The sequence below is a fragment of the Ananas comosus genome, linkage group 19 (genome assembly GCF_001540865.1).
Source record: "Ananas comosus cultivar F153 linkage group 19, ASM154086v1, whole genome shotgun sequence".
Classification (NCBI taxonomy): Eukaryota; Viridiplantae; Streptophyta; class Magnoliopsida; order Poales; family Bromeliaceae; genus Ananas; species Ananas comosus.
The window spans coordinates 8,840,789-8,855,312 of record NC_033639.1 but is presented as its reverse complement, the minus strand read 5'-3'; the positions used below and the strand labels follow the sequence as shown (position 1 = coordinate 8,855,312).

Sequence of the window (14,524 nt, the reverse complement as noted above, 5' to 3'; positions counted from 1 at the left end):
TTGAGATTCAAAAGAAGAAGCTCTAAATTAAAGTTTAAAGTCTTTGATTTTGTTGTAGAAAAATATAATTTGGAAAAAACTTATTCATCTATAATTTTTTAAACTTTCTAGCATTTATCCGTAAATTTAGTTTTAATGTTACTCACAAAAGTTTGCTAGATCTTCTTAATCATACTCAAGTTCTACTGCTTTTGTTCTTATAAGCTCCCAAATCTCTCTATTAAAAAAAAGATTTACATAAACAAAAAAAGAGGAAGGTAAGAAACTTTTTATTTTGAAGTGAGTGATCCATTTTGTTATTAATTGACAATAAGACTCAAATAAGTTTTTAATTTTTGGAGGAAAAATATAACTAAAATAAGCATTAAATGTAAAATAACTCAGCTATAACATCTTCAGCATATAGATTTAGTGAATTTTCTCAATCTTATTACTCTATTTCTCATTTATTTATTTATTTATTTATTTATTTTACTTTTCTGATTCATAGCTTGGTTGCGAGGGTTACTTCTTGTTTCACTAGTGTAGGAATCCGCGCGATGCGGCGGATATAATCATATTTGATTAAATTTAATAATATAAAAAATACTTTAAAACTTTTAGAATAAAATTATAATTTAATAAAAAATAATGAAAATAAAAAAAATTATTGGAGAAAAAAATATGTTACATAGAAATTGGACCCCTTTGTATCCTCATTTAGGGCATTCTCTATTAAAAATCGATGCTTTCGTGAAATATCATAGCGCCTTCAACCCTTTTTCGGCAAGTCCTATACATTACAGATATAAGTGGTCGACATCGAGGGAGAAAGGTTCGAGGCTAGGGTTAGAGTTCGAGTCACTCGACGTTGACGGTGAGAGCGAGGGCAGTGTGCTTGCGGGCTTGAGGGGAGCGGACGTGGTAGGCGAGGTCGTTGTCGAGAACGCCATTTGCCGTGCCCATAGGCTTCTCGGGCAACGATTCTTAGAAAATAGAAACTAATGAGAGGGAAGTCGAAATAGCGACGTTACAAAGAAGGAATTATGAGATGGGAAGTCGAAGAGACATACGTTATGAAAACAATTAATAAAACGGGAAGCCGAAGAGGTAGACGTTACAGGGAAGGAAAGCCGAAGAGACCACTTAGCCATTTGGTTCAAAAGAGAGGCAAGTGAGGGTGAAAGATAGGCTGCTACGTGGTAAGATTAGAGGAAATAATGTTAGGTAGCGTTTGGTTGGGGAACAAGGGGGGGAATAAGCCCTTGTTCCCCCCTTTGTTCCCAAACGCTATGTTTGGCTCCCGGGAACAGTAGTTTCCGGGAATCTGGAACTAGCTGGAATAAGGTAGGAACTGCTGTTCCACCCGTTTTCTAGAACAAGCTTGTTCCTTGATGAGAACAAGATTAATTAAAATCTAAATTTAATTTTAATGGCAGTAAATTATTAATTAATCTAATTAATATATTTAAATTATTATTTATTATTTTAATAATTAAATAATTAAATAATTTATTATTTATAATTACTTATTAATAATTAGATAATAATTATTATTAATTTATTATTTATAATTAATTATTAATAATAATTATTATTATTTATTAATAAATATTAATATTAATTATTATTAATAATTAGATAATCAATATTATTAATAATTTATTATTTATAATTAATTAATAAGAATAATTAATAATTATTATTATTTATTAATAATTAATAATAATAATTATTATTATTAATTAGATAATCGTTATTAATAATTTATTATTTATAATTAATTATTATTATTAATTATTATTTATAATTAATTATTAATAATTAATTTTTTATTTATTTTTAAGTAATATTTTTATGTTAATTAATTACATAATATAATTTTAATTTCAAATTATAACATTTATTCCTCTTGTTCCAATCTAATCATCCAAATACTATTTATCTTATTCCTAGGAACAACCCAATTTTCATCCAAACGCAAAATTGGTTTAGTTCCTGCTTATACCTGAACTTGTACCTATCCCTAGAACTAGCAGTTCTTACTTATACCCGAACCAAACGCAGCCTTAAGGTATAGATTATCATAGTACTAATAATAATAATAATAATAATTGTAATAATAATTGAATATTTTAACCCCCATCACTGTCCCTCATGTATACTTTAATTTTTTTTAATGGTGCCAATTAAAACTTGGAACTAAAATAAAATTAAAAAGTATGTGGTTGCCAAAATGAACACCTCGTCCTTCTAAGCCACAATGTGAAAGAATCTCTTATTCAATTCTCATTTCCCCATCATTCCATCCCCTCCGTCCATTCCCAGGGATGTCAAATGCATCGGATTCTGAGTGGATTTTTAAAAAATTTAAATTTAAATTTGACTATTAAATTTGAAATCGGAATTCGATGCATTTTAAAATTCATATTCAAATTCGAATCCGACCAAAAATTTAAAATTTGAACCTGAACCTAAAGACCTGAAAATAATTATTTTTATTTACCATTTACAAAGCATATTACACCAAATCTAAACTTTTAATATACAAATTCATATATATATATATATATATATATATATCAATAACTTTGATCAATAACTTTGATCTAACGGAGCCGATCGTCGATTCGAAAATCCGAACATCGAAAACAAAATGAAAGCACGGAGCCCTCCGTGCTTCCATAAGCATTCTAGCCGCACTCTATATATATATATATAATACAAAACCAATTCGGGTTGAGGTTCGAATCGGTTATAGATAAAATCTATGCCCATATCAAAATCTAAATCCACAGGGTTTGCATTGCTATACTGAAATTCGAAACTATAGTTGTTTAGTAATGAATAAATCCGCTCTGTTTGGATTTGGGTTCAGATGGGTATCTGTATACATTGACATCCCTACTCGCGACTGAGCTGAGCGAAGTAATATTATATTAAAAATTGGCTTGATTACACTATAATTAATTTTTATGTCATTATAGTATTTTTGCATCCATTCCTCCATTAGTTTTAAATTTTTTTTCTGCTGGACAAAATTTGCCATGTGTTAAAATTTAATTGTTGCAGAAACGATAAACATGAGTAGATAATTCTCATATAAATTAATAAGCTTTTTTGAGAACGAAATTAAACTTCGCCCAAACAATTGTTAAAAGAGTCACAAGTTTATTACGGAAAATAACTTGAAAATTATAAATAAAAACTCGTGAGATAGATGAAACAAAGATACTACTTTATTATTATTATTATTATTATTATTATAGGTCTAAACAAAATAGGCTTTTAACCTCTTCTTTTAAGTATAAGGCCCCACCACCCACTATCACATGGATGATAAGCTTACACCCACCATCAAAAGCACCAAAATTTCGAGTGAGGTTACTATACTTCTGGAAGCACGGAGTCTCCGGTGTTTTCAGGTTGTTTTCATATTGCGACTTTCGAATCGTCGATCGGCTCTATTAAACTTGATCTAGAGTACTTGAAGTATCTAGAAAATAAATTTTGTAATTTTTCGATATTATTTACCTAGTAAACTAATAGGCTCAAAATCAATGGCTGAAAATAAAAATCTTACAAAACGTGATAATATGACATTAAAATTTTAAATCAAAGATATTGATCTTGTTTTATATAGTATAAAGAATTTTCTATCAAAATTTCACGTGATTTGAATATTTCTACACCGTTAAACTTGCAAACGGCTCACTACGGCCATTAAAATTATTGATTTTGAGCCCCTTCGATCACTAGGCAAATGATATCGAAAAATCATAAAATTTGTTTACTAAGTACTTCAAATGCTCTAGATCAAGTTTAACGGAGCCGATCGACAATTCGAAAGTCGCAACATGAAAAATAATCTGAAAGCACGGAAGGCTTCGTGCTTCCCGAAGCATAATAGCCTCACTCCGCAAATTTTATAAATACTATGTAATATTCACCACTTTTAAAAAAAAACATCATTCATGGCGTAGGGTGAGAAGTCAACATAGTAAATATAACATATTATCCTCACAACTCAATTTTTTATTATATCATTACATTTTATCGTCTCAAAAACTACAGGAATGAGTGGTTTTGTTGCGGAATTTGTAGTATTCTTTGGCACTAATTACTAGTTCTTTTTTAACAGAAGTATCAACAATTTATGTCTTACTTGATCATTAGTCTTGAGGGTTAGAGATATATCTTCCTTCAACAGAAAGAGAATAACATTCATCGGAAATCCACTTCAACTATCGTAATCAAATAAAACAATACTTCCGAGTTGAAGAGAAGTATCCAAAAACATGTCTTATTTTTTCAATAATCCATTATGTTGTGAAGGCCCACGGGTGTGAATTCTTTTCTCGAGAGAAGCAAGATCGGTATTCGTGAGGAATAAGCATCGGCTAATCTGTGCCTCAGCCGCGGTAAGGCGAATTGCCAATATGAAATTGAGGCACAATTTTGCTTTGATTTTATTAATTTATTTATTTGAAATGAAAGTCAAAGTTAAAGAGTAGAACTTTGGTTTGAGTTGATAATATTAATTGAATATTGAATATTTTTGAAAAGATTTTGAGTAAACCTGTTTTATTTTCTTCGGAATTAATGTCCTCTTCTCTGCGGATACTTCTGACACTGCTTTGGACAAAGAAAGATATTGTCGATGAATAGAAGCAACATCTCTGTCTTACGCTTGCATCCTCTGTCTTACCGCGGCTGCTGGCACAGAGTTAGCCGATGCTATATTCTCAGATACCGTCAATTGCTTCTTCTCAACTAGTTTTACCAATTTTATTTTGTTTAAAAATCAGATTACAAATCCTCGTACGAATAAAATTTAATCTATATAGAGAGAGAGAGAGAGATTTTTTTATAAGCCTCTCAAATTGAAATTATCTAGTTCATTTTGAAAACACCAGCTAATACAGGTGTGAAAAAAAAGGACTGTCTATGCAAATATAAGTGTGAGGTCTACTAGCTTCTGGAAGTACGGAACCTTTCGTGTTTTTATGGTCGTTTTTCAATATTGCGACTTTCGAATCGTCGATCGCTTCGTTAATTTGATCTAGATTATTTGAAGTATTTGAAAATAAATTTTATGATTTTTCAATTATCATTAACGATAGTGGACGAAAAGGCTCAAAATCAATAATTTTATGGCGTGGTGAACCGTTTGCAAGTTTAACGTATAGAATATTCAAATCACGTGAAATTTTGATAGAAATTCTTTATACTATATAAAACAGATCAATATCTTTGATCTAAAATTTAATGCAAATATCATCATGTTTTTGTAAGATTTTTATTTTCAGCACGTTGATTTGAGCCTTCGTTCACTAGGCAAATAATATCAAAAAATCGGCATAATTTATTTTCTAGGTACTTCAATACTCTAGATCAGAGTTTAACGGAGCCGATCGACGATTCGAAAAGTCGAAACATGGAAAACGACCTGAAAGCACGAAAGGCTCGTGCTTCCGGACAGCATAATAGCCTCATCTCAAATATAATTGGTTAGGACTTATTTATAAAAATAAAATATAAATTTGAGAGACTAAATATTAAAAATAGTTTGCATATACACTGACTATTCCTGACACAAGTGGCGAAAATTTAATAATTATATCAATATTCTAAATTTAAAGTCTAATTATTTAATATTTTTAGTTAAATTTATTTTATAATATAATCGTATTATTCTCGCAAAAATAAAAGATGTATAATGCATCTCATGTTATCATTTTCGTCCTTTCCATTTAGTTTTGAAAATAATTTTTTTTTCTGGTTTTTGTAAAAAGGTGTTTTTTATTAGCTTTTCAAAACTGTCAGGTATATCAAACTCTAGTTTTCAAATAAATTATCCAAGACTTTATTCAATAAATAAATAATAAATAAATAAATAAATAATAATAAATAAATATATATCATATATATATATAATATAATAATTTATTATATTTTATTGAGTTCTCAATTGTAGTATTAAGAAAAAAACAAAGAAGCGAATAGTAATATCGAGATAGTTCAGGAACTGCCCTTACCCATACAAGTTTTTCATGCAATTTTACAAACCAGACCCTCAAAACCCAAAAATACAAAACAGTAAAAAAAAAAAAAAAGGAAAACTAATTTTACAACCAAGAAAATTATAAAATTACAATCCTCCGTCGTCCAAAATTAAAAACTCTTACTCCTAACATTTATTCATTCAATCGCATTTAGATTCTCCAACGGACAAAAAGGAGTATAAAAAATTTAATTTTGAACGTACGTGAGTGATGTTGTAGATCTCGTAATAGCATTGTTCCCGAAAAAAAAAAAAAGAAAAAAGAAAAAAAGGAAAAAAGGAAAAAAAATTGTAGCTTTGATTGGTCGAAACCAGTGAGGCACACGTGTCTGTGTCTAGAGGTAGAGTACCTGAGCGTTGCAGGGCGCGGAGGTCGCAAACGAAGGGGCGCTTCACCACGCTCCCACCACCTCTCACCCTCTTCCTCGCGGCGTGCGGGCGGGGGGAGCACGGTGGCGACGGCGACGTCGAGGCCCCTGCCGACGACGAAGATACGGCCGGAGCGATCGCCGGCGACGGCGAAGGGGCGGGGAAGGTCCGGTGGGACGCCGGGGCCGGCGACCCCGCGCCAGGAGTCGCGGGCGGCGTCGTAGGACTTGAGGCGGCGGTCGCCGTACTCGGCCACGACGAAGAGCCGGTCGTCGCCGACGACGGCGCTCGCGCCCGTCCATCCCTCGCGCATCCCGGGGGGCATCTCGGCCCACGCGTCGCGGTCGGCGTCGAAGACGGCGCCGCGCGGCGCGGCGTCGAAGGGCCAGGCCCAGCCCTCCGTCACGTACATCCGCCGCCCCGCCACCACCGCCGCGTCGTACCGCGCCATCCCGCGCCGCAGCCCCGGGGCCGGCTCCCACCGGTCGGCCTCGGGGTCGTAGCGCGCCGCGGCGCCGTCGCCGGAGGCGGCGAGGATGCGCCCGGCGACGGCCCCCGCGGCAAGGAAGGGCCCCGGCGCGGCGGCCGCGGCGGCGGCGGGGGTCCAGGAGTTGGTGGCGGCGCGGTAGGCGAGGAGGAGCGCGGCGGGGCGCGGCGCGAGGACGAAGAGCTCGCCGCGGGAGGGGAGGGAGGCGAAGGCGCAGGAGGCGGGGTGGAGCGGCGGAGGAGGAGGAGGAGGGGCGCCATCGCCGCCTCCGCCATGGGAGGAGGGGGAGGGGGAAGAGGGGAGGGGGATTTGGGGGAGGAGGAACCAGCGGCGGGAGACGGGATCTAGGGCTTGGCATTGGAGGCGGAGGGAGACGGGGTGGAAGGCGAAGACGAAGAGGAAGGGGGAGGAGGAGGAGGATGATGATCGGGCGCGAGAGAGGAAGGAGGGTCGGGAGAGGGCGCGGTTCCACGCGGCGGAGACGGAGCGCGCTAGGGTTTGGTAGGGGAAGGGCACGCGCACCAGGCACAGCTCCGCCACGTCCTCCGGTAGCCCCGGGATCAGCGCCGCCGCCGCCGCCTCCTCCTCCGTCGTCGTCTCCGATCTCGGCTTCATCAAACCCTAGCTGAGTATTATATATATCTCCCTCTCTCTCTCCCTCTCTCTCTCTCTCTCTCTCTCTAAATCTCTCTCTCCTCTCCCTATCTCTCTCTCTTTCCCCTCTAAATTCTAATTTGATCTCTCTCTCTCCTCTCTCTCTCTCTCTCTCTCTCTAGTTGTAGTAAGGAATTGGTTTTTTTTTTAATTATTATTATTGTTTACTTGCTTAAAATATAATTAACAGGATAACAAGAAGGATCGACGGGGAATTGGGGATGGAGATCTAAATCTACATAATATATAAGGGTAAACTTCAAAACCATTCCTATAGTTTCGGCTATTTTTTTTTTTTTAATACTCTGTGTTTTAAATATATCAATTTAATATTATATATATTTTCTTTTCGTCAGTTTTTTCGTTAATATTTTGTTAATTTATATACTAAAGAAATTTAGATAATCCATCTAAATTTATCGAATATTTACTTTAGAATCTTTTAATTTTAGCTTTATTATTACTAATTTAATAAAAAAATTAGTAAATAAAATAATAAAAAAATAAAATTATAAGATACTAAATTGATAAGCAAAGTGGGGAGGGGAGGCACAAAATGGGCTCCACTCGGCCCATTGATGGATTCGTGAACAAATGGATGGGCCCGGGTAAGCAAATCATATTCCCCTCCTTTTTAGTAATTAATTATTATTATTATTATTATTATTATATTTATTTAAAGTATTTCTCATTTTTTTTAAAAAAAAAAAATTTGGTATTCGGCGGCCGTACACACTATCATTATATGAGTGGACATGATATGAAAGAATAAAGCGAGTGCGAAAGTAGATAAAAGTCTCAAATTTAATAATATATAGATAATAATTGATGTAAACTTAATTTTAATAAAAGAAATTATTCACTTTGATTTACACTTCAATCATCTCTTCTTCTAAGAAGGTCCATCACCGTTTCATATGATATTATTAAAAACATTAAATTATTAATGTGTGTAGGATTTCAATTTTTGGTTGAATATTTATATAGTTACAATAATATTGACCATTTAAGATTGAATGAATGATTGGTGCAATAGTATAATTTAAAAAACGAAATTGGTTAAAATATATAAATTTAACCGGGAAAAAATTACAAACACTAAATACTTTGTGCAGGTAAAAACATCATAACAGGACTCTCTCTCTCTCTCTCTATATATATTAAATATTATATTATTTGAAACAATTATTTTAAAAAATTAAGGACAACAAAAAATTGCTTTATATTACAAGTTTCAGTTTAAAAACCAAAAACTATATAGAGAATAAAATGGATACAATCTTTTATGATTGAAGTGCTTAAAAAGTTTTAAAACAGTGTTAGCTAAAATATTACAAGTCAAAAATTTCAGTAATTATAGTGCAATTTAGTTGACGTAGATACTATGCGTATTAATATTTGGTCTACATGGCACTATAATAATAGTGCAATTAATAATTGCTAAATTTTGATGAAATTCAATCACTCCACCTTATTATGTTGGCGAAAGTGTAATTATCATATAATTGTCAGCATATCAGCAATATTTAAAAAAGAACACAGCTAAATTAAATTGCGATCTACATAATAGGTTTAATAAAGTTATTCAACTTTACCACACAAACATTAATTAGATTCAACCTGTATTTTTGGTGAAAATGTATAAATCCTTTTTCAACTATTATCTGTTTTGATATGACTATCTAATTTATAAAAATTCTAATTTTTCTATCTATTCTATTAATTTATTTGATTTGAGTCAATTAAGTTAATATATTTTATACAATTTATATAATTATAAATTTATTAAAATAAATAATTAGCTTAAATTTTATATCCGAAGAGTCATCAAATAATTTAAATCAAATATACTGAAAGGTTGTATACAAAGATAAAAAAATTTGAAAGATTGTATAGTTGAATCAAAACGGTCTATTACAGTTCGAATAAATTTTATATATTTTTATCTTTATTTTTCTATTAATATTTGTACATAACATGTATATGTAAGAATCTTTTGTTATTATTGCTTTTTGGTCTGCAGACTTAGTTAATATATTTTTGAGGGGCAATTGCTTATTCCTGAAAAGTTTTCAACTTTCTGATTTATTTATCTTAGAAGGCTAATATTTAAAATACATTTTTTACATTCCAACCTATTTCAAATATACCCTTGGAGTTAAATTCTGTTAATGAACGGCTAGCAATAGCTGTTATCTGTATGAAATTACTATTTTGCCCTTTCAAATATACGTTTCCACCATTACCAACTTTTCTTATTTGCCCTTAAGTTAGGGACACAAAAAATATTTTGATTTTTTATCTTTTCAAATATATCCTTCTACCGTCACCAATATTTCTTATTTGCCCTTAAGTTAAGAGCAAAAAAGATATTTTAATTTTTTTAAACTCTAATAGATATTTAACTCACGTTTAACTCAAGTTAATTTAACGGATAATAACTGCAGAAGTATTTTGAAATAACCGAAAAAAATATGAGAGATATATTGGAAAGAAAAAAAAATAGAGGTAAATAAAATATTTTCGAAGTTTTGAGGAATATATAGACAATTATCCCTCTATTTTCAAACTCCACTTAAACATGAAAAACTTAACAAATTATGAAATATTTTAGGATTTAGAATTTGGACTATTCATGATAAGAAATTGATAAGATAAAGCCATATAATGAGAGGAAGAAAAAAAAGAAAAAAATAAAGGGCCAGAAGAAGTTAGTACAGGGATAGTTTAGGAAATTAATTCCACAAGTATGTTCTGTAATATTCGTGTACGTAGCTTAGCACATTTGGACGCTGCGCTCACATCAAATGATGTTATCTATGTCTAAATAATATGCGTTACAATATATAATAGGATATTAGGTCAAATTTACAGTTGAATGAAAATGATGGAGATAGCAATGTGATTGAAGATATAACAAAAATTAGGTCAAGCATCAAAATCATGACGCGGATAACCTGGTTTAAACCATTCATTTCATTATCTTTTTCATTAATTTATTGTGGTAGTAGTAATTAGTTAAAAAAAAAAAAGAAAGAAGCCAATGAATGCCTTTTTTTTTTTTTTTTCCTTAGGGAGAAATGCTAAAATTAGTTAGTATTTCTATATCCATAGCTGTCGATGCACGTAAAATGGAGTCGTCGGTATAGATCAAGGATTGTTGGCTTAAAGAGGTCGGCATCTTGTTCTGAGGCGGAAGATCATGTTGGGCCGAGTTATATTCAAAGTAGCGTAAGAATAGTTGAACCGAGTCACTATCGAAATTTGTAGGTGTTGTATCTGTACTTTTTAAATAAATCGGTTACGTATTTGGGATTAATGATTAACGCCAACGATCCGACAACAAGTGATGTTAAATATAAAAATGTTTAAACATCGTTCTCTAACAGCTTAAGCTTTTAGAGTACAACGGTTGTTTCAAGTGGTATCAGAGCCAGAGGTTACGGGTTCGATTCCTGCATGCTGCAAATGTGTGCAGGTATCAGAGCCAGAGGTTACGGGTTTGATTCTCGTATGCTGTGAATTTATTCAAGTGCTGAGGATTGTTGGCTTAAAGGTACTATGGCGTTGAGAATTAGATATGATAGGTAGTTTACTGATTCTTTTTCTTAGTTACCTAAATAAATAATCCATTCTCACCTCATGAATTGAAATGTACCTATCATCAATACATAAACTAGTAAACAACCCAAAAGGATGGTTTCTAGATTCCAAAAGTTGAACCCACAATTTCATGGCAAAGAGAAACAAAATTAGGTTTCCACCCCTCACATGGGGAAGCTTATAACCTTCACCAACATTTTTCCACACTTTTCCTTTTTGAGTGGGGGAGCCACTAAACCCTTAATTTTAGAAGGATACAATCAAAAAACATATAGATGTAGGATGGTGACTTTGATTCTATTCTACTACACTTTTAAAACATTGGCTCCACTAAGCTACGTTGTCCCCATTTGATGGGGAAAGCAAATTACATATATATATATATATTATATAGTTAATTGAGGGTGGAAAAAGTCAGTGCTAAATCTAGGCAAATTCCTTCTTTTCCGTGTCTTATGATTCATACAAACAACATCTATCATTGATCAACGATAAATTAATATTTACGCCAAATGTATCTGCATATTCACGCACTGGATTCAACTTTTAATGATCAAAAGATAAACGCACGTTGAGTTTAAAATAATAAAATAGAAGTAAAGTCTTATTGCAATAACTAAAAAGCAAAGAGAAATACGAACTGTACACCCAACGCTCTTTATCCAAGAATTTACATAATTTATTTTAAAATTTTTAGTATTTAAATAATAAGAGTGTGATAAGATTGATAAAATAAATTTTCGTAAGATTTGCGCTAACTTTTTAGTGTATAGATAGTATTACTTGAAAGCGAACACAATCTTAGCCTTTGAAAATGCTAGGGGATTTGTTTGATGCTAGTGATGTCCCATCGGAGATAGCGAACTTGTCTAAGAATATTCTTTCCGTCCTGAAGATGAGCACTAATACTATTATCTGTACACTCTAACACAGGCGTCAGATATGTTGACTTACAGGGGTCAGCAATGATCCTACCCTATGTGAGAAAGTCAGATTGGACTAAGTCACGTTCGAAATGACGGAATGTTGGATTAGATCAAGTTACATTCGAAGTGGCATGAGACTAGTTGGGTTGAATTATAATTGAAACCTGTAGACACTGTGTCTGTACGCTTTAAGTGAATTAGCTGTGTATTTTTAATAGCTCAAGTTTTTAGGACTAATGATTAATGCCAATAATCCGACAAGACACACAAAACACTAAGCAGTGGTTGTTATAGAAAATTATAGTTAATACAATGAACAAGTGAAAGAGAGATTACTATCCAAAATTAAAATAGAGTAACACCTAGTTAGTGTGGCGAACCCTAACCCTAGGGCCTAACATAGGTAGATACTAAATAATTAATACTAAGTGCTTCATTAAAAAGCCCAAATTGGCTTCCTCTAGAAGCACATATATTCTACTTCCATGTACATTGAACTTGAATTTCGTGAAGCTTAGGATTTGAGAAAATCGAAAAAGACATTCTCAGTGTTCACATCCATTGAGTTTAATTAATTGGTACTCTCTCCCCATTTCATTGTTCTCTAAATTAATATATTCCAATATTAAAAAAGAAGGTTTAATTGCATGTGTACTTACTATATATAGAAAATAGTTTGATAATAAAAATAAGTTATAAATATAATGCCATCTAAGATGTTGCGTAGCTCATAGATTTAAATTTTTCATAATTTAGTTCCTAAAGCAAGTCATGTACAATCATTAGGAAAAAAAAAAAAAAGGAATATTAGAATTCTCAACGTGATTGATTTTTTAAAATTTTATTTACAGATTATTAATAGTTTCAATTTTAGTAAATTATTATAATTTTTTTTTTGTGTTTGCTGATAAATTGTTATTTTAGAATCATCTAAAAATTTTGATATTTGAAAAGTCGGATGCACAAATTTTACTTGTGAAATTCACAAGTTGATACTATGATTAATTTAGTCACTGATTAAGTTAAATTACTATCTTAGACAAATTATAGGAGACATAATTTAGGATGCAACTTATAATAAATCAAAAAAAAAAAAACAAAAAAATAAAAATAAAAATAAAAAATGGAAATGGAAATAAACACTAATAAAAGTGCATTTCATCAGGTCACTTCTTTCATGGGGCCCATCTTTTTCCTTGTGTTCCCGACCTTGTGTGGTGGTCCATGAAAAAATTTCTCCGGACTAAGAACCTTTCCCTAGACCATGTTCACAACTACGATCGTGAACCACCCAATCATCTACTTTTTCTTCTATTACTTTTATTAAAAAAATTAAAAGCCTTGTATAGAGAATAAAAAAAGGAAATTAAAGAAATTTGCAGCTTAAAAAAATTATTTTCTCTAATTTAAATTAAAAACCAAGAAGAGAGAAAAAAGAAAAGGAAAAAAGACAAAAAAAAAAGATCTTTTATTTCAGTTAAAATCTTTTTTTCCCTTTCAAATTGGAGAAAAAAGAAGAGAAAATATTATGTCATTCAAATATCAATACACAATCCAAAATGAAATGTGCTACGAGAATGTCTGTAACTTGCATATCGAACTCTCCAGTTTGAAAAAAAAAAGAAGAAAATCAGACAACGACGTATTTGGCTTTACGCTCAAAGTCAACAAAATAATTTTACACATGTACGAGAGGATATAGCATCCAATTTTTTCAATTTGGAGTTTGATGGATACAAAGTCGAATTCGTATGACTCAGCGACCTACGCCGACACTATGGCTAGGAATGATCCAAACACGCCCTAAACTGCTCAGCAGTTGAAAGCTGATGTGGTGGAACAGGTCCAGGCAATAATGATGATTTCGCTACGCATAGGACAAAACAGCCGACTAATGAATGAATAAATGAATAAATAAATGTACAAAAATATTGTAGAATGTACTAGTTATATCGGTGACATGGCGTTTTCAACTAATTAAATAGATCTTTTTAGGTTAATCTGTCATACTGTCACATCATAATTATATAAAAAATATTTTATATATATATATTTTTAAAAAGATAGATACGATTAATTTAGTTATTACTGGTGTGGTGCAAATATGACACAGTCGACTTCCTCGGGCCCAGAGGGTAGAGGCTTATCTATTGCTAATACTGCCAACTAAGCTACTGTTCAAGGAAAGTTAAAAAATGGCTCTAGTGAAAGCGACTTCGATTGTAATAGATCGTAGAATTTGATTACATTAATTTAGCGCTTTTTGGAGAATAAAATAAGTATATTTTTATCTAAAAAAAAAGAAAAAACATGTAAGTATGTCAAAATTAGATAAAAAGAGAAAGTAAAAGTCATATCTAAAAGAATAAAAAGAAAAGATACGCCACTGATTATGATGTAGCGAAAGAACGAAGCAAAAGAGTGGAGAAAAACTAAATGATT

The 14,524-nt window shown here is 32.8% G+C and overlaps 1 protein-coding gene across 1 annotated transcript; it reads right to left on the bottom strand.

The window, feature by feature from the left end:
• On the bottom strand, positions 841 to 7,594 carry LOC109724795 (F-box protein AFR-like). Its single transcript, XM_020253725.1, has 3 exons — positions 6,394 to 7,594; positions 4,559 to 4,611; positions 841 to 965 (listed from the first exon to the last, which is right to left on the bottom strand). Exons 1-3 carry the CDS (start codon positions 7,512 to 7,514, stop codon positions 841 to 843), a joined length of 1,299 nt encoding a protein of 432 aa, XP_020109314.1. The 5' UTR covers positions 7,515 to 7,594.